This window comes from Perca fluviatilis, chromosome 22 (genome assembly GCF_010015445.1).
Source record: "Perca fluviatilis chromosome 22, GENO_Pfluv_1.0, whole genome shotgun sequence".
Taxonomy (NCBI): Eukaryota; Metazoa; Chordata; class Actinopteri; order Perciformes; family Percidae; genus Perca; species Perca fluviatilis.
The window spans coordinates 13,287,271-13,307,950 of NC_053133.1; the positions used below are offsets into that span (position 1 = coordinate 13,287,271).

The window sequence follows — 20,680 nt, forward strand, 5'->3', positions numbered from 1 at the left end:
TTAATCCCATTACATGAATGATTAAACATGTTTCAACTTTCATCCTTAACTTATTGTTATTATTAATATTATTATCATCATCATCAATTATTATTAGAATTAGGCCTAATGTAGGCTATATTATTAGATTTTCTTAAATGAAAAAATAAACATAACAATCAAACTACTCCCTGGCAATTAAATAATATGAAATTGTGAGACTTTTTATGAATGCCCTTTTTGAAAGTTTTTGTGTTAAAACATTAAATGATTTGCCTTTAAACTGAACCCCTCTTCCACACACATACAAAACTCATAACTTTGTTGTAAGCTACTTTTTCTGTCAAGGACACATTATTTGCATTTTAAAGTACATCTTCGCATTCATTTACATCTTTATATTATTTATGCAAAAACCCATCAAGCTTTCACAATGTATTTGGTCTAATTTCACTGGTTTTCCATAGCTACATTCTTTAGAGGTTGACCTAAAACATGCTGCAGAACTGTCCTTCAAAAGGTATTTTGTGTTTTCATTAAAAAGAAGAAAAAAAGTACTGTCCTATAAATGAAACTATTTACAATTATACAATTTAAATGCATATTTTTGCCATCTATTTGGATATATTTGACATAAGCGACCAATAAAATGTAGTCCTATAGGGCACGAGATTAGATGGCAATTTAAAGCTACTGTGTGTTCATCCTTTATATCAATCAGCTGATTGAAATGTTCCACAGTCTGAAAACTAATATCTGGACTCTAGATCCCTTTATAAAACGACAGATCAGTTGAGAACATTACACACTATAGGGGGATTTGAACACGGCCACAAGCAGCGGTGACCTTTGACCCCTCATACCAGGGAGTTAGGACAAGGAGCCCAGGCTGGATCAGGGATAAAAGCCACCAACACACACACACACACACACACACACACACACACACACACACACACACACACACACACACACACACACACACACACACACACACACACACACACACACACACAAACAGAGAACCTCCTGCACTGCTAATACAGAGACACATAAAAAATCTGTATAAATTATAAATAATAAAATTAGTTAGAAATAATCCTTGGGATATATGACCATAACACTGGCAGAAGACGAGTTACTAGAGAGTGTTAGTTCTGCATTGGCCTGCATGCATTCAGGCCACAGCTTGTTGATTATTGATCACTATGTCAGTGCCATTGCCCTTTGCCTAAGTCGACAGATATTTTCACCTCAGTTGGGACTATATGTCAAACGTCAGACAGATGAAAAACACAGCATATTGCCTTGCTGCAGGGCACGCAAGCAGGAGACATGATGTGTCAAAACCAGATTTTAGTGAATGAGCTTCCTTTCTTCTTCTCTTCAAGTGAAGTTTCTTAAATTGGGAGGGAAATACAATAGGACACTTTTTGGAGGGTTGACTGTGCCTTTGCCAGATAAGGTTTCAGCCAACTTTTTTCACCCACTTCTTAATAGAGTATTCAGGATGTGGGACAAAGGGGAAAGCCCGACTTATTGTAACTAACTCTTTATTTAGGCCTAATTTCACTAGGGAGTTAGGAGGTGTATTCAACTTCAGATGAAAAAGCAGAGGAACTTTCCTCTGAAAAATCATTTAGATATTTCTATAGTAGGCTACTAAATGTTTTATCAATGTATCCTGTATGGTATTGCTATGTAGATTTAAAATGTGGCTGGTATGTTTAACAGTAAGTTTACAATAAGCGTACTTTTATCTCTTCCTTCAGTTTGATTTGTATTAAGACTTACAAAGTGATGTAAGTTTACAGGTAGGCCTGTATTGTGTTTTTATCTCATTTTTATTGCTTAATTGTCAGTTCTTATAGTTACTTAATCGCACTGAAGATTTTAATTTTTTTAAATCTTGTTTAGCATCAACACAATATGATTCTGATGTAAAATGTTTCATTTTGATATATTTTTTTTATTTCCTGGTGTTTCCTGTGTTTGTGGTTGTCTAACACAGGAGATTGCTCCTGCTGACCCAGCTCAGATAAGATCTGCATGTTACAGTGAATCCTCGTTAATAATTTGGCCTGATTGAGACTTGTTTGGAGAGTAATCTGAGCTTCTCCTCCCCCCCCGGGGGAAACAGCCATAGAGCGCCGTCAAATAGCTTTTAAATAAGGATGTTTCACTTAGGCTATGTGTTTAAGCATAGAGGGGACTCCAGTCAAGGCTAAAACGTTATTATAAGGGCGCGCAATTCTTAATGAAGCTTTAGATCTAATAAATGCATGATTACCTCGTGTGGACCCATATACACTGTTTTTCTGTGTGGATACTTAACCCGCTTTTTTGCCGAATTAACCGTGAATGAACTTTAGGTCCCTGCTAAACCATGCAATATGTCACCATATTTGGGTTATTTATTTATTTATTTTACTTTTCTTCAGTCACATTCGCTCTGCTTTTACCTCTCTCATGATACTAGAACTGCGGCTTACTTCTGGTTTATCATGACCTCCAAATTTCCCTTTTGCGTTTCCAGGTCCCCCATTGATGGATTCGTGTCTGAGCAGCTTGCAAATGAATTTGTAAATGCACTGAATAAGGGCCGGATGCAGGGAGTTTAATGGCACGCAACAACTCAAGTAACCTATGCAGTGCTGAAGTCCCTTTATTAACAAGCTCCGTGCAAAGAGAGAAGAATCGGGTAGTTTTGTGCTTGTTGAGGGGCTCATCAGACACCGAGGAGGTCCGAGGAGCTTTTGTCAATGCAGCTGATTGGATGACATGTTCATTAATGTTTGACTTAACTGCGAGATAGGCCTCATTAATGAATAAAGTGACATATTGAGACACAGGACTTTAATAGGCCAATCAATGTTTTATATAAGTCTTCCATTAGTTGCCCATCAATAGTTTTGTGCTATTAATTGTTTTCCAGTTTAGAAAGATGAAATCTATCCTAGATTACACAAGATATTCCAACTATCGTGCGGCAAAGCCACGCTCAACAGCTGCTTGACATAGAAAGTGCTACTGAAAACTATATATATGTGGGAATAGAATAGAATAGAATAGAATAGAATAAAGCCAAACAAGCTGTTAAATAAACATGATACAACAAAAATGCTTCTTTCTTCAAATAAAACCGATTTTATTTTTGCTGATTGAGGAATGAGTTGTCTCTCTTCTCCTGTGGAAACTGGCTGCCATGACTGCCCAATCTGCTTATCTTGTTTCATTTGTGTTTTGGCAACATGATGCAGCGGTTTGCCTCTCTGGGCTCCTACCAAATAGAAAATGTTCCACTGCATCTATTTCAAAATCACAACGCTGATGAAGTGAGATATGGGACTGCTTGTAATCACAGACATACTCATATTTAGAAAGCTTTACTCAAAGCGCCATGAAGTTGATGAATAAGAAATCTCTGTGGGCACACCTGGACCTTTTTTCTTTTTCTTTTTAGTTATCTGACATTATCTACACATGATTTTTGTTTTGTAGATATTGAATTGATCCTTGCTTTAGGGTGAGTGTGGTTGTCAGAAGATTACATGTGTGCTGAATTTATTTTTGTCTCTGAGAAACTAAAAATATATTGGAACATGTTCACCAAACCACTGCCTGAACAAGACTCAGAACTTTAAACTCTAAAAGTATTCAAGCTGTTTGGCTCATTGACAGAGAAGGGGTCTGGTGAGAACAGGCCTATGCATCTTCCAAATAAAGTACAAAAAAATATACTTTAATTTGTAGAAAGACCTCTGACGAGTGAGCCAAAGAAACGGATATAAGGGGGTTAATATTCCTCCAGAAAACCCAAAATGATTTGGTTAGAAAAGAGGAAGTTGCAGTCGGCATGATCAGACAGCCAAACACATACGGGAGCAATCATGCAATCGTGTTTTTATTAAAATGTCTCAACTACTTTATTCTCAGATGAGGAGATCTTGGTGGCGAATAAAAAGGTGGGTCAAATATGACCTCCAGTCGCATTGTCATCATATGAAAAACTTTAACTTTGCTATATATATATATATATATATATATATATATATATATATATATATATATATATATATATATATATATATATATATATTTTTTTTTTACATCTCTTCAGTTCAAAGTGCATATCATCGTAGCACATGACAAGATGAAGTCTAACCCCTTCTTTAATTCCCTCTCATAAAGTCACCCGATACACGCGTTTACATTATGCAAATTAAAAGTAAACTGAATTGATGGGCTGATTTCCCTTCACTACATCCCTGCTTTTATAACAAAACCCTCATGACTATATCTATTTTCAATATCGCTCCACCCCAAGCGACTACCCAGTCTACCGGAGTCAGCTGTGCGGGGTTCCCCAGCGGGCTCGCTGTCCTCGGTAGGGGCGCAGACTGTGCGGAGCTTCCATAACGCTTCGTCTCGATATAACGACTCTCCGTTACGCAGCGCCATAACGCTCATCTAGCGGCTTCTTTTGAAAGATTTCGTTGACTTAATCATTTGTGAGTTGTATCACCACGCGCACACGTTGAAAACACAGCACGCGCTTAACGAATTAAGCCGGTTATTAGAGCAAAAGGCCCGCGGTGTGCTTCACGCACCGTCACGACTACAGCGCTACGTATTGATGTTTCGGGTTTAGTTAGAAAATGCTTCTCAAAGTGTGATCCGGGCACCTCCCGGGCGGCTTGATGGGCTCCGGGAGGTACCGCTCCGAATAAAGCATTATTTAGGCTATTTTCTCTATAATTTCATTCACATTGAATGATTCCAGTTGAATAGCCTATATGGGTTCAAATATAGGATTCAGTCCCACGACTGTTTCGTTTTCATATTGAATCTATAGGCTATTGAATCAACAACAACAATCCCGCTATTTAGTTTTTATGAAAATCAAGTAGCCTAAGCTTTGTGTGTGTGTTTTTGTGGTGACGCATAATTTGACGTGGTGTTTCTATGATGTGAAGACGTCTGTGAGTCCCCGAGTGGAGAGACGAAACGAAATCGCCAAAATATGCGCGTATTCCGTATAAAAAATGGACAGAGAAAATGTGTTTGATTTCCCTCTGCTGTGCCTCAATCTGCTACTGTCGGCTCGAGGAGATGCTGCGGTCTGACAGCGCCCCCCGCTGGCCGCAAGGAATAAGGGGAAATTCTCTTAAAGGGGATGTCTGGGAAACCGGAAGAGTTTTTTAAGGTGGAGCGGTGGAGTTAGCTTCACTGCGAGGACGTTTTTTTTTCTCCACTAAAGGGCTCATAGGGCAAGCTGGACTCAGACGCAACACTTTCACCTGTTCCGTTGTGTTTTTTTTGCATTTCTCACCCTGGCAGCTCACAGTTCCTCTGCAAAAAAATATTTAAAGGGCATTCGCTCTGGAACTTACAATCTCACCTTTGTTAAACTAAGTACAAAAATACCACAGCTGGTGAGATCATTTTTTCTCTCTTCCAGTTTCAAACGACGTCCTTCAAGAATTTCCTTGATTTAAGCAATTAAGTGGCGACCAGGACCCAGGCAGCGTGACAACTTAAGACACTAATCCACACAGCTGAAACTCAGTTGTAGGATATGTCACCCCGTTGTCCTTTTATACTTTTTAGAGGGGGGGATATATTTTAGGACTAGAATACAACGAAATTGTCAATAAGATTCATATTTTTCACACTGCATCTTATGTGTCAGATCTTGCTTTATATAGGCTAGTGATAAAATGGCACGATCAGGTCTGCTGACAGATAATAAGGCTAGTCCGTGGCCGTGGCACCATATTTCTGTTGATATAGGCTAATAAAACACAGATTTGACTTTTGGGTATACTTTTGAAGATTCCAGATGTTGTTTTTAATGTTGATGAAAGAATATATATCGGTCTGTGGCCCTCAAGTGGTCCAACCCGCTTCAAATGGGTTTCATGGCTCGACGCAGCTTTGGGATCCCAAACGTGGCTGTAAAGAAATAATTCATCTCCTTATGATAAATAATGTAGGTCTATGTAGGCATAGGCGCGTGCAGATGTCACCATAGGCTAGTTCAATTTAGCTCTATGAAACGATTTAATAACAACAGACAGAATGCTTTCACATGTCTTTGGATTAAAGGTGTAGGCTGTAAGGGGCAGACAATAGGCTAGTATAAAATAACAGCAGCAAAACGTTCATCTTTTATACTACAGTTTTCCGGTGTTGAGTTTTTCTTTGCTACATTAGGCTTCATCATTTTTGCAGTGTTTCAGACAGCAACACAGGCTTCTGTAAGTTCCTTTATTTTGCATGGAAAACACATGATTGAAGCCCCAACTCCGGTAAAAAAATTAATAAATAAAAAATAAATAAAAGTAAAATGGTAGCCATATTCAGCTTTTTGTAATTGACTGGTGACCTTTGGGATTTTCACGAGAGCGTAAAAGACAACACTTGACAATGAAACAGGATATTAACTTTGAAGGAACATAACCATATTTAAAGGGTAGATGCACATTTAAATTCTTACACATCATGTTGCAATAGGCTACATAAAATACAGGAACACTGCACTAGAAAGACGAAATACACAACACCGCGGCCTTTAATCAAAATCTTACTCACTAACATTTAATTATAACCGTCACAAATAAGTGATAGCATAGCTGGCTGCTTATTCCAGGGCCAGGGTAACTGTATTGAATAACAGCGTATTAACTGGCCTGTAATTTGAAGGTCGTTTCTCTTTTTGATCCCAACTTCCTCCCCTGTCTCACCCGTTCTGGTTCCCTTCATTTGCATACAGTCCCCCTCTGTTCTCTCTCTCTCACACACACACACACACACACACACACACACACACACACACACACACACACACACACACACACACACACACACACACACACACACACACACACACACACACACCTTGGTAAGCACAGAGTCCGTGCTGCCACTGCACCTGCTTTGCACTCCTTACCTCTCCTCAGTCTGAAACGTGTGCGTCCTCCTCATCAAAGAGCAGTGTGTCCATCCAGCTGCTCGTGCTGCATGCGGCCTGTGTCCGGAGATCTCCCGGATCAGACATGTTCCTTGCTTTTGTCTACACGCTCATTTCATTGCATCCGTTTTTTCACCGCTCGTCTGCGGCGGTTCCTCCACCAGATCAGGAGGATTCACCGTGGTTCATGGGCTGCGTCAACGCCAGCAGCAGACTTTCTGCACCCAAAGGTGCCCGTGGTCTTGACCCGGTGACCTGCTCCGTGCGCTGCCTGGATGAAGGGTAAGTCGGGGTTAACTGGAAAAGAGCACGTTGAGTCTGTTGCATTTCAGCTAAACGCCAGTTGGTTTGGCAGGTATTTGTGTAAAATTCATTTTATGATTTTTTTCAATCATTTCTATTGAGACCAGTACTTGAGCTTGCATTAAAGTAACCTCCTATTATTTATACATAAATTACTCAAACACTAATGCTCTCATTCTGAAATATGTAAGATAATACAGATAAAACATTTAATTTCAAACACCAGGTCAGTTTTTTTTTTATATTATATATATATATATACACACATATGATATGCAAGTCCATAATTTCCTGCATTGTTTTCTTCTTATGAGAAAAATCTAAAAAATAAACTCAAGGGGTTTAAAACTTTTGTTTTCAATCAGCAAAAATCCTTAAACATTAGACTAAAATGTGTGCTTTAGTCTCTGGGCTCAGTCAGAGATATTGGCTGAACTTTGCATAACTCAGACATTATGCTGGAAATATTTTTGTTGTTGTTTGCAATGACATGTCATGCTGCAAAGACTTGCACCACATTTGAATGTAACACAACTTGGATTTTCAGCAGTTAGGCAACCTCTTTGTAAAACACAAGTGTCACACACATCTTAACATGAGTATTAAGTTGTGTATAAGTGTGTTTAGATGAGCTGCATGCATGTGTAGCAATCAGACAGTATTTCATTAACTTTCAGTATTTGTTGTTGAAGGTACCAGGTTGCAGCATTGACCTCAGAGGCTTGTTACTGTGGCAACCGGCAACATGGTTTGGTGGCCTGTGAGTGTTTCAGCACGTCTTCCAATGGAGGGACAAAGGATGTCAGAGGAGAAAGACAAAGGTGAGACAGACTGCTGCTGCCTGGCTGCTTTATGTCTGCTTCCTGATCCATAAGTGGCTTTTTGTGTTTGACCTGTGCTGGATGCTTTTACTGTGAATCTTTTCTTTTCTTTTCTTTTCTTTTCTTTTCTTTTCTTTTCTTTTCTTTTCTTTTCTTTTCTTTTCTAGTGTCCTCTACTTGCCTATTGGAGGTGGACAAGGAAGTGTGGCACTCTACAAAACTGAAGGGCCATTTCTGCACAGCGTCCGTCTGTCTACGTCTCCAGACAGAGTGCAGGCTGGGAAGACTTTTGTTGTGGAAGTTTCTGGAAACCTGGCTGGACGTCCCAACCAGCCCACAGGTCAGCTGCTACTGTAATCCACACAGGTTCTCAGAAATATGACACTTCTAGTTGCACATATAGCTTGACTCCTGCGTTAAAAATAGTGTCCCCTGGCAAAGAGGTTTGTTTTGATAAAGATGTTTTCTCCTTAAAGTATAAGTAAGAAATTCTTTTTTTAATAGTTTACATTGTTTGTAATTGTGTACATACATTTTTGGTCTGTTCTTCATGGTTTTACACAAATAACTTTGAGTTTTTGCTTGAATAATATCATGATTTATATTATTTACAAGTGCATTGTATTTATAATTATATTAATTTATCCTATTATTTATTATTGTAAATTATTATCACTTTTATTAAAATTATTATAGAGTAAGAGCTATCCATGCTCAGCATTGCTCCAACTGTAGACAATATTTTAGAAAGACAGCATTTGAGTTATCAGTGCTTATGTATTTATTTTAACTTCTAAATGTTCAATTTTATTTTACAAATAAATGACATTCTTGCAGAAAAAGTAAGAGCCATCTAACAAAAATGTGTTTACATACATACATACACATACTGTATACATACATACATACATACATACAAAGACATGGATACAAACTAAAAACAAACTAGGCTACATGAAGTTGTGTCACGAGTGGAAAACACATTTACATTATTGTTTGTTTGCGATGTATTGTGTAATGAGGTTAAAAGTGATCATAATGAATTTATTTATATTATATATTTTAAAATAATAGTATAATTGTAAATATGAACAATGATGCTATACAAAATAAAAATAAGCTCTAGATCTGATTCTAGAATAATGAAAACATATTCTATTTATGTTGTGCTGACCAATATTTCTTTAAGAATGGGCTTGTTTTATATGTGGGCATGAGTTTATATATGATAGAATATATTTACGCTCAGAGAAAAAATATCAGGATATTTGAGTAATGTTAACAAAATCTTAAAAAATATATTTGTAGCACATATTAGTGTTTCCATTTTCCTGTTTGAAATTATGATTTTTTGTTGTTGTGAATTTTAGGGATTCTGGGTCTGGGAGGGAAGGACCTCTCTTACGTCGATGTTGAGTTTCAGGAAACGAGCCCTAAAGGTCAAAGTTCACAACGTGTCAACGTGTTGGACGATGGCTCCTTTCTTGTGTCATCTGATTTAATTTTGGAAACTCCAGGAAAATATGAACTCAGTAAGTTAACAAGAGCTAGCAAATGTAGTTAAATGGTGAATGATTAATTAATGAAAAATATGTATTATAATGTCACCCTCTATCTCTCTCTCCTTATTTTCTGTTTAGACGTCAGCGTCTCCAACCCCCTCTCCACACTCTCCTCCACCCTCCACCTCTCCGTCATGCAGCCCTCTGCACACAGCTTGGTGCTCTCTGTGCTTCATGGCCCCCTGGCTGTCCCCTCCTGCATCTCTTCCCCACAGACGTACTCCAACAGTGTGACTGTGGAGACAGCATACCTGGACCACCCTGTCACACTGCAGGCATACATGCGTGATGGTCTGGCAGTAGAGTTCTTTTGGTGGTTTACTGCCAAGGAAAAAGACAAAAACATGGAGGGCGTAAAGACAACTTGCCTTCCCAACACAGACTGTCTGAACAGCACTGTGGTAAGTAGAGTGGAGAAAGTAGCACGGCTATGTGATGCAGATGTATCTCAAAATTAAATGTGTACAGCATTTATGGCTGAAGTACCCTCTTTTTAATTGATCACAATGCATTTTTTAACATTGACCAACATGGATCAACACCATCTCGTAGTTTAAGCTAAATGGAGCAACTTTGGCCCATTGACAGCAAGAGTTAGCTGATTAAAACCAGTTTTTACATTACAATCAATCAGTGATGTTAAGGTCAGCCTGATCATGTTTACAGCCTGGCCTGTGTGTGACTGCTTCATAACAAAGAATATCAAAAAGATTATAACCCTTTCAATACCAAGCTAAAAACTGCATTTGTGTTCTACTTTCATTATCTACCTCTCAAAGTCTCTTAGCAGCTTCAAATAGGGAGGGATTGAACATTTTCTTTTTAAATAACCAGGACTGTTGAATAATGGTAGTATTTGCACTCAAGGTTAATGGTGGATTATATACATGTAGAATTTAGGTTTGCTGAGAAAAATTCTGTTACAATATGCATTTTATTAGAATGATGAAGGTGTCTCATCAAGTAATCTGTGAAATGTGGGGGATTTTTGGTGAAACTGACCTCAACCGTGGTTTTACAACACAAAAAATGGATAAAATGCAATAAACATGTACTCAGATTTAAGGTGCAGTATGTAAGCCTTATAAAACAAAATTTCTGTCATATTTGCTGAAACTGACCCTATGTTCCAGTAGAACTACATGAAGCAGGTAATTTAAAAAAAAATCTCTGTCACCACCTACAGCCTGTAGTGCAATTTGCAAAAATCCACAGCTCCCTGTTCAGATGCCCCGATCAGAGAAATGCTGTAATATTGGTGAGGTGGGTTCAGATCCATTTAGTGCTGTGAAAAAGAATTTACTTTTGATTAATCGTTATTTAGGTAAAGGAATACTCCAAAAACGCATCTAAGCAAATAGTGAGAATTCATGGGGAATGCTGTTGTTGGTGATGTGATAATTGAGTGATTCAAGATGACAAATAAAAAGTTTTTTTTGTTACATAAAAAATATGTGAACATTTTTTTAATCTCAAGTCTTCCTCCCAGTTTACTGTCATTTTTTTTTTATCTGATGAATTAAAAACATGAATTCTAAATACCCTCCAGAACTGGACCTTTAAAACAGAGGGAGTTTACATGGTGTCAGTGAACGCCTCCAGTGCCTATGGATGGACACAGGAGACTATACATGTTGTGAGTACTCTGCTTTCATTCGCTGAAAATGTCATCCTCATGTTTATTAATGATTAACCCTCCTGTTGTCCTCGGGTCAAATTTGACCCATTTTCAAAAAGTTTCTATATCAGAAATTTGGGTTTCTTTTAACCAAATAAAAAAATAAATAATGTGGATGGTTCGCTACAACGCTCTTCACAAGTTAAATAAATTATCAGTTCACTTCTTTCATTGAATTTGGGTGTTTTCATGCAATTTCATGCGTTTCAATAAACGTGAAAAGTTGCATGGTCGACAGGAAGACAACACTAGGGTTAAATGATAAGGGTGGTATTTTAAATGTGTCTTATTGTAAAGACCAAAACTAACAATCTGTCAGTCCGTCTCTTAATACTCTCTGGCTTTCACACCCTGTCTTTGGCACCAAGCCCATTGGTTTCCACTTAAGGGTGTTAATCTTTTTTTTTTTTTAAATGACTCACAAACAAACTCTCAGTTTAAAAAAAGACTCAGTCATTTCCTCAAACAGGGCACTGTAGCTTTTAGCAAACGTTACTCGAACAGGCTTAAATGGAACAATTCTTTCGGGACTATTTTCAGCTGCGTATTAATACACGTTTGGTGAGAATGAAAGTACAGCAGGATGATGTATGTGGGATTGACTCAAAATAAACTGAAAAACAATAAAACCTTTATTGCCCCATAGGGGAATGGTTTTTGGACAATAGTGGAGAACTATGGCATGGGATTTGTTGACATTAAGAGAAATATAAAATATGACAAGACTTATCCTTTAATGGCACATTTGTGTGTTTTTGTGTGCATGTTGTCTATGTCCAACGTGTGTGTGTGTGTGTGTGTGTGTGTGTGTGTGTGTGTGTGTACTTGCAGGTGGTCGTGCCTCTCACCGTCTCTGACCTCATACTGAGTGTATCGGGGAACCAGCTGACTTCCGGAGAGGAGGTTTCTGTGGATGTGCTGCTGTTCACCACCATGAAGCACCTACTTGTCCTCAACCTCACACTAAACGCTGAGTCTGGAAGCACTGACATGAAGGACAATGACAGTAAAAACATCAGTGACAGCATTAAAATTACTCTCCAAGAAAACAGCAATAATCACAACCGTGGCAACAGCGGCTATGATCAGAGTCTCATTCAAAACCACAATAATATCTATTGTCATGGTGGCAATCAAAGCTTAGATACGTACCACTTCGTCCCTCTTCATCTCCTCCGTGCCTCCAACAGCTCCAGCTGCCATTTGCACCTCCAGCTTCACTGCCGCCTCCCCTCCGCCGCAGGACAGTATTGGCTCATGGCGTCTCTTCTCTCCACCTCTGACCCTTCGTCAGTGCTGCTCTCCGCCGTCCTGCCTCAAGCCTTGATGGTGTACGAGCATATATGGGCCCTGAGGCCTTCTGGGAGTTGGAAGTCAGCAGTTTTAACACACGCAGAATTCAGCCTGGAGGTTGTCAGCCCTGCCAGCCGCATGGGGTCGAGAGTTATTTGGACTATCAGTTTGGATAATGTTACTGCGATGAACAGGACAACTGAAGAGTGGAACGTAGATGTGTCTCTTTCAATAGCAGGCCGTTACACAGTGACAGTTAGGGCCTTTAACCCGATCAGCCGGGCCTCGTTCTGCACACACATCCTCGTTCAAGAGCCAGTTGGAGAGTTGGTTTTGAATGTTCCAAGTGTGATCACAACACATCAAAAACACTCTGTTTTATTTAGCGTCACAGCAGGGTCAAATGTGACTGTGTCTCTGCTGGTGAATGCAACATTGGTGTACAAAAACAGCAGCTACGCTACAGGAGAGGAGGCAACGGCGGTTTTGCTTTTCAACCACACCGGGACAGTTGTGGTAGAGCTTCGAGCTGAGAATCAAGTGTCTTCTCAGAACAAAAGCGTGAGAGTTTGTGTTGAGAGGAACAGGAAGGAGCCACCACACATTAGAATTCATCAAACGTGGCAACCACCCACCAGTCAAAGTCCTGTTCGCTACCTGGCAGACAATGGTGAGGAAGTGGTATTTAATAACACATACTGAGCAGTACAAAATATTTGAACATTAACTAAGCATTTTAGAAAACAAGTGTGACTTTCTTTTCTTGTAAATGTTCAGTACATAAGATTTTTAGATTGAATCAGTATCTATTGAAAATAAGTATATTTTCCTTAAGTACACTGAATTACCGCTATACACGTATTTGTGATTTAGTATATGTTTTAAAAGTACACTTGCATACAATTAACAATACACTTACAATAATGTACACTTTATAGCAGTCATTCCCAAACTGTGGTCCACGGCCCACTAGTGGTCTGTGAGGGTACTGCAGGTGGTCCGTGGAAAAGCAAAAATATATATATATATAGTATATTTAAACATGTATATATATATATATATATATATATATATACATGTTTAAATATATATACAATATATATATATATATATATATATATATATATTGTTATTTAAATATACTATGAAGCACAAAAAGAAGTATAAAAAAAGTATACTTATAACTATAGTTTATTTATACTAATATAGTTCTAATACACTAGTATACTATTTTTTTTGCCTGGGATTTTCATCTTTGATAAATAAATCCACAATATATTTTTGTTGCACAATGAATCATCCAATGATGTTTTTTTTATATGCACATTAAGTTCAGTTCATGAAGCAAATCATAATTTGTGGTATATATGCCCAATATATCTATGATGACAATGTGAGGTCTGTTTTGTCCACTAACAGTGCGGATTCATTCAGCAAAGCAAGCTTATCCCACAAATACCGACGTGACTTTCCTGGCTGTGGCTGAAGTACCAGACCCTGTGGAGTTCCTCTGGCACTTTGGAGACTCGAGATCAGACAGAACCACCTCAAAGACCGTCACCAAAAGATACAACCAACCCGGCAGGTATGAGACAAGGGGGGGAAAAAGACAAACTCATGCTAGCTGCTTTGTTCCTGCAATTCCCTTCCTTCTGGTGGTCTGGAAGACTCTGACCTTTTATTTTTTACAAAATTGATTTTAAGCCTGTAATTATTTTTGTTATTCTATTCTCGCCATATTGAGTTTGAGCTGTAGTTATTTTATGTCCTTTTTTTGTATTGTAAATCTATGTTTTAGTAACCTGGTGAGGTTTCAATATAAGCCCCCCCCAATGGGTCATTCTCTTTCCATGTGATAAACATATGTTGTGGTTTATGTTGTATTGTTTTCTATGAATGTGTGCAAACCAACAAAACCAAACCAAACTCTGCACCACTTATACCCCCCCCCCCCTCTCTTCCGTGTAGGTATGATGTAGTTGTAGTCGTGTTAAGTGGCCAGACCTCCCTTACCTCCGATGTGTTCCCGCTGGTAGTCCAGAGAGCAGTGAAGCTCAACAGGCTGCTCCACCAGGCTTCTGTCCTGCAGAACCAAACGGTGACGGTGAGCTGCCGGGTCAACGTGGGGACTGACGTCTCCTTCCTGTGGAGCTTTGGAGACGGATCATCCAAGCTGGGACAGAGCACAGAGCAGCACGTCTTCCGCACGTGAGTTTCACTATCATTATTGTTTATTTTAATTAGCTTGGTAGCTCGGGTTAATTCAGAGTTAGATGATTCTAATAGAGCTAGAAATATTGAAGAAATATATCAGTTTTGATGAATATGTTGGTAGATATATTATAAAAAAGTCTAATACAGAAACACTAAAGAAATGTTATGTAATTCAGAAACAGTGTTTTCATTACATAGACTGAGAAGTTTATTCGTAAACTGCAAAAAGTTTCTCCCAGTACATATTTTGGTCACAGTAATACTAATTTGGAGGATCCTTATTGAAAGTGTATGTTTCTGTTATGTGATTATGTAAAACAAAAAAAACGTTTAAGGGTAAAGATTATTGGCCGATATATCATTTTATTTTTAAACTCTAAAATATCAATATTGAGATTGGTTGAGCTACAGTTCATAATTATTTCTTATGGACCAATTCTAACTTGAATTTCCTCTCCTTAATCTTCATCTTAACATTAATAAGGGAGTGTTATTTCAAAATAAATACATCTTTTGTTGACATCTGTCTATTCTTTATTCTTCACTTACCTGTAAAATGACCAATCTGCTTAACTCTATGTGTGTGTGTATTTTTGCGTGTGTACATTGAGTGGATGTGTTTTTACTCTCTGCAGGACAGGAGAGTTCAGAGTGGAAGTAACTGTGTCTAACCTGGTCAGTTCTGCCTCTCTAAGTGGTCACATCTTTGTTGTGGACTGGCCTTGTCAGCCTCCACCAGTGAAAAACATGGGGCCTCTCAAACTTCAGGTACATGTGTCACCTCAACATGTATGCCAAACATCTATAAAGAGAGTGGTAGACGTACTTTTAAATTTAAAGCCCCTTCAGACTGGAATAGCCTGCCTGGGTCTCTAAGATCTGTCACTTCTTTGCACTCCTTCAAAACATCTGTCTTTACTTACGTGTATGCAAACTGTTGCTGTAAATGTTTTCCTCAAGTATAAATGTCCAAATATTTGGGATACTTTTTGTCCTTTTTATTTATGTGTATACATGAGAGTATGGGTACAGGTGTGCATATGAATATTATGTATGTATGTATTTATGTATGTATGTATATATATATATATATATATATAAATATAATAAGGAGTCGGTGGGGCGGGTGGGGTGGGTGAGTTGGGATGAGGGAGAGCTCTAGCAAGTGTGAATGTACATGTGCTGTATTGTCCTTGTCTTATGTCTCGAGGACCCCCTCGAAAATGAGATGCTTCATCTCAAGGGGTTATCCTCTTAACAATTTAAATAATAAACAATGTACTAAAGTATAGCTAAAACTACATTTCCCCCCTTCATCTTATTCATCCTCTCTCTTCTCCTCTCCTCTCTTCAAGGTGCGGAGATATGAGGTTGTCCATCTGGGGGTAACCTATGAGTCGGAAGTTGACTGTGACATTTCAGGAGGCCTTCACTACACCTGGACCTTGTTTGACTCTGCAGGACGGGTCTTCCCTTTGCCTTTTATAGACACACATAGACAGAGCCTCATACTGCCCAGCCATCTCCTACACTATGACACCTACACTGCCATAGCTAGGGTAAGTAGACACCTTTCACATATGGCCCACTGTGACCTAGGGCTATCGATGTCTCACTCCTGAATATACAGAATTGAGTGTTTTGACTCTTAATATCTGCAGGCTCAGGTCATTGGCAGTGTGGTGTACAGTAACTACAGTGTGAGGGTGCAGGTGATACCGAGCCCTCCTGTGGCCTTCATCCAGGGCGGCACCAACATCTTCATTACCAAGAGGAACACCACTGTGGTAACCCTGGACGGGCAGAGATCTTATGACCTAGACTTCCCCATGAACCCAGTCAGGTACAGAAACAGTGTAATGCATGCATGAAACCATATAAGGTTTTTATATTCTGGAAAGATTTGACTCAAATATACAATTAATTTTAATCTTTTTCATCCGTTACTTATTTTAGCAGCCTACACAGCCACTTGCTTGCCCTGACCTGCAAAGTTCTAAAACACCTTAGCTTTCCGCTCTACCATCCACAGCGGTGAGCGTTCAGCTTCAACAGAGACCTTCGTTACATTAACATCAAACGTGATCGGGTGAGAGTCATACAAAATCTCTATGTCCCGGGACATCAAAGGACAGATAAAATTTGGATGAATAGAATTTAAAAAAATATATATATATTTGCCACCATTAAAGATTGTACTGTACCTTGAAACACCTTGTTGTTACCATGTATCTGAATGTTTCCAATCCAGGAAGGTGTCAGTTCACTGCCCTCAGTGCCAGGGAGACCAGCTGAACTGGGATCAGTCTTTCTCTGTCAGCGCCTTGTGTGAAGGCTGTAATATTTCTCCAAAGTACATCCAGTACACATGGAGTCTGTACTCGGTCAATGCGTCGTCCAAGCCTGTCATAGAAGGTAAAAAGATACATTTAAAAAAAAGGATGAATGCACTTGGACAGTAAGCTGCCATTATTTGTATTTTCTATTCCCTTCTTTTCTATTATAGTCCCGTTTTGTTCCAAAGTTGATCTCAGTGCTCCGTCCACCATCATGGAGAGTCCTGCCTCTTCCCCTCAGACTCCTGCGACTTCCACTCTACATCAGCCTGCTACAGATGCTTCACAGTACACCCATTCTGCCAATATCTCTACTTCTGTCTATCCTATTGAGAATGCCTCTGAAAGTGGAGTTGACGTGACAGACAGCGGAAGAAAATTATCAAACAACAGAAAGAAGTCGACTATGGCTGGTGTGTAATTAAATGTGACTGGCTTGTGTGCTTCCCACGTGGTTGCCTTTGTAAAAACAGATCTTGAGGAGGCGAACGGCAGAACTCTGCATACTGAATTAGAAGATAACACCACTTCACTAAACTTGACTTCCCTCTTTTCGTCCTCACACAGAACTCGAGCCCTCACCTGTCTCTTCTCTAGCCAACATAGGAACAGCAGGATCAGGTAAGCCCAGGCAGCTGTGTATACTATACTGCCTAGTGCTTCTAGCATTTACTGTTTAAAATGGAAATGATCTTCTACTGCAGGTAAATTGGAATCAAATGTTGTGAAGAGAAGTGTGAATATGCAGGTAAATTGGAATCAAATGTTGTGAAGAGAAGTATGAATATGTTACATTTAACATAATGCAGTGTTCGAAGAAAACTTTAAAGACATGGATATCAATAGGGAAAATCAACAAGAAGCAATACTGTACAAAGGTCATAGTTACAGTGAAAAGGATGAATTATTTAACAGCTTTTCCTCTTTATGTCCAGGAGAGGAGCCCTTTTATCACCGTCTGGGAGAGTTTCACCCGCCAAAGCCTTTGTACTCCTCCACTGAATACCCACCACTTGCCTTTGACAACAGTGGCGTCCTAGATTCAGACCACTTTTACCAGAGAGACGTTATCAGTGAATTCCCAATAGATTCTGACTCCTCTGCTGACTGGGAGTTTTCTTTTCCTGTGGAGAGTGATGACTTGGGATATCGACTAGGTAAGACAAAAATGACATGAAACTTTGGCTGTGAAGCTTCTCTGGTCTGGATGTCACAAAAAAATCAAAAAAATATTCCATTCATTTGATTCACAAGCAACCCATCAATATATAAAGTATAGCCCTAACTAAAGTTAGCCCCACATTGACCAACATTAAAGTGATGTACACATGGATTCATCAATAATGAGGGTATCATCCAATAATATGATATATTATTTAAAAATGTAGCCTATTCTTTGTCCTTTAAGTATATCTTGTTGTGTTAACGTTTGTACTTTTACTTGAGTGAACTTTGAATGCAGTACTTTTACTTTCTACAAGGAGTATTTCTACAAGGTGGTATTGCTACTTTACATAATTTACATAAGCAGCACGGCTTCCGGTGTTGTGCCGAAAACAGACTGCCTGCCGAAATACGACTGCACGCCACTAGAGGGCAATGTTGCTCAGACTAAATAGTTATGTGCTCCAATATTAACCAGGTCATTTTTTAAGCACTTCAGCCCCAAATGTTTTTATTGTAGCTCCGAATGTCATTAGTTTAGTTGTTGTAGACATGGACACAATATACATATTATGTATATGGTTGTAGGCAACACAAAGTTTAAGTTCCCGTGTTCCCGTGACATGACGTTAACAGTCTATATGGTTCAGGCTCAAACACACGGAGCTCTGGAGCAGTGCGTTGCTTTGTGTCTGTTCTGTAAAAATAAAGATGAGCAGCCCGGCTGTACAGTGGCAGCTTCAGTTAATTTCTCTCATTCAGAGACCAGAGACACAAGATAAGATAGACTTTATTAATCCCACACTGGGGAAGTTCCTGTGCTACAGCAGCTCAAAAGAGAAAAATTTACACACATCAGAATAACACAAATACACATTAAGTAGACATAGGAGAAAAATATACATAAAGTATAAGAAATAGAAAAAATAGAATTAGTTATAATAATAGTAATAAAACAAATATATTTACACAATAAACACCCTTATATAAACAGACAGTATATATAACAGTATATAAACACAGATGTACAGATGAGTAAGGTGTGGATGATTAGAAAGGACATATTGCACAGTTGAAGGTAACAGAGTAATAAATAGATACATATGAATAGTGCAGAATATTGTCCAGTGATGGCTCATATTTCAGAAACAGCTAGCAGTGCTACATTATGATGTTGCATTAAAGAGTCTGACTGCTGGAATGAAGGAGGATCTGCGGTAGCGCTCCTTCTTGCACTGAGGGTGCAGCAGTCTGCTGCGGAAGGAGCTGCTCAGGGAACTCCCAGTCTCATGTAGGGGGTGAGAGGTGTTGCCCATGATTGATGCCAGCAGGTGGAGACGGCTTTGGCTCTTTTTGTACAGGACGTCTGTGTTTTTGGACCAGTCCAGTTTATTGTTGAGGTGAACACCCAGGATTGCAAAGGCTGACAAAGACAAACTTTTCAGGACTTTTAGTAGACCTCATACCATGCAAGTATAGTAAATTCAGTGAGTGTCAGACTTTGCTGTCCTGAGTTAGGGGGGGGGGCAGTCACATTTCGGCAGGCTCCATGAACCCATGCCAAAAAAGGCCTGTGCCCCCCTAACTCAGGATTGCAAAGGCTGACAAAGACAAACTTTTCAGGACTTTTAGTAGACCTCATACCATGCAAGTATAGCAAATTCAGTGATTGTCAGACTTTGCTGTCCTGAGTTAGGGGGGGGACGGCTTCATATTTCGGCAGGCTCCATACCCCATGCCAAAAAAGGACTGCACCCCCCTAACTCAGGAAAAAATCTCTACATACTTTACGCAGTTTGCTTTTTATTATTCCAAATATCAGTCATGGCAAACGTGTCCACAGCAATTGCCTTTTCCCTTGTTCGCCCATTGTGCTCTTTGACCAAGAGCTCCAAGTAGCCATTAATAACCTGAGATGAAATTACATATCAAATAGGATCCGTTTTCTGCATATATAACTGCATAAATTCCCTATGTAAACACCGATTTACTGTACCTCACTCTCTTACTGCATATGTGGGGCTGTTTATGCAATATCTGCATAACATTGCATAACAGTTTGTAGGGCCCAACTTTGCAAAGAAGATTCTTTCCTTTCCATGCATCCATCACACCTAGGAAAAATAACATATTTCATAAGCACTGCATATTGAATTGTGCAGTATTCATCACATAATTTGCAATGAATAGATGTCATTACTTACGAGTATTTCTTCAATGCACATACATTAAAGCAACACTATGTAGCTTTTCCCGCTTCGGTCCCCCTACAGGTTGTCTCATTGGAACTACAGCTCACACTAAAAGTTACATAGTGTTGCTTTAAAGCTTTAGAGAGTAACTTTTTGATATTAATG

At 39.0% G+C, this 20,680-nt stretch overlaps 1 protein-coding gene across 1 annotated transcript in view; it reads left to right on the forward strand.

The window, feature by feature from the left end:
• The first annotated feature begins 6,269 nt into the window (after positions 1-6,269).
• The window catches only part of LOC120552705 (polycystic kidney disease 1 like 1), a 36,276-nt gene continuing 21,865 nt past the window's right edge, over positions 6,270-20,680 (forward strand). The window contains 16 exon segments of the mRNA XM_039790929.1: positions 6,270-6,290; positions 6,942-7,234; positions 7,948-8,076; positions 8,244-8,416; positions 9,447-9,608; positions 9,717-10,039; positions 12,202-13,279; positions 14,029-14,194; positions 14,578-14,817; positions 15,459-15,591; positions 16,179-16,382; positions 16,485-16,912; positions 17,075-17,238; positions 17,330-17,506; positions 17,727-17,780; positions 18,095-18,316. Coding sequence (XP_039646863.1) covers positions 6,270-6,290; positions 6,942-7,234; positions 7,948-8,076; positions 8,244-8,416; positions 9,447-9,608; positions 9,717-10,039; positions 12,202-13,279; positions 14,029-14,194; positions 14,578-14,817; positions 15,459-15,591; positions 16,179-16,382; positions 16,485-16,912; positions 17,075-17,238; positions 17,330-17,506; positions 17,727-17,780; positions 18,095-18,316 — 3,967 coding nt within the window.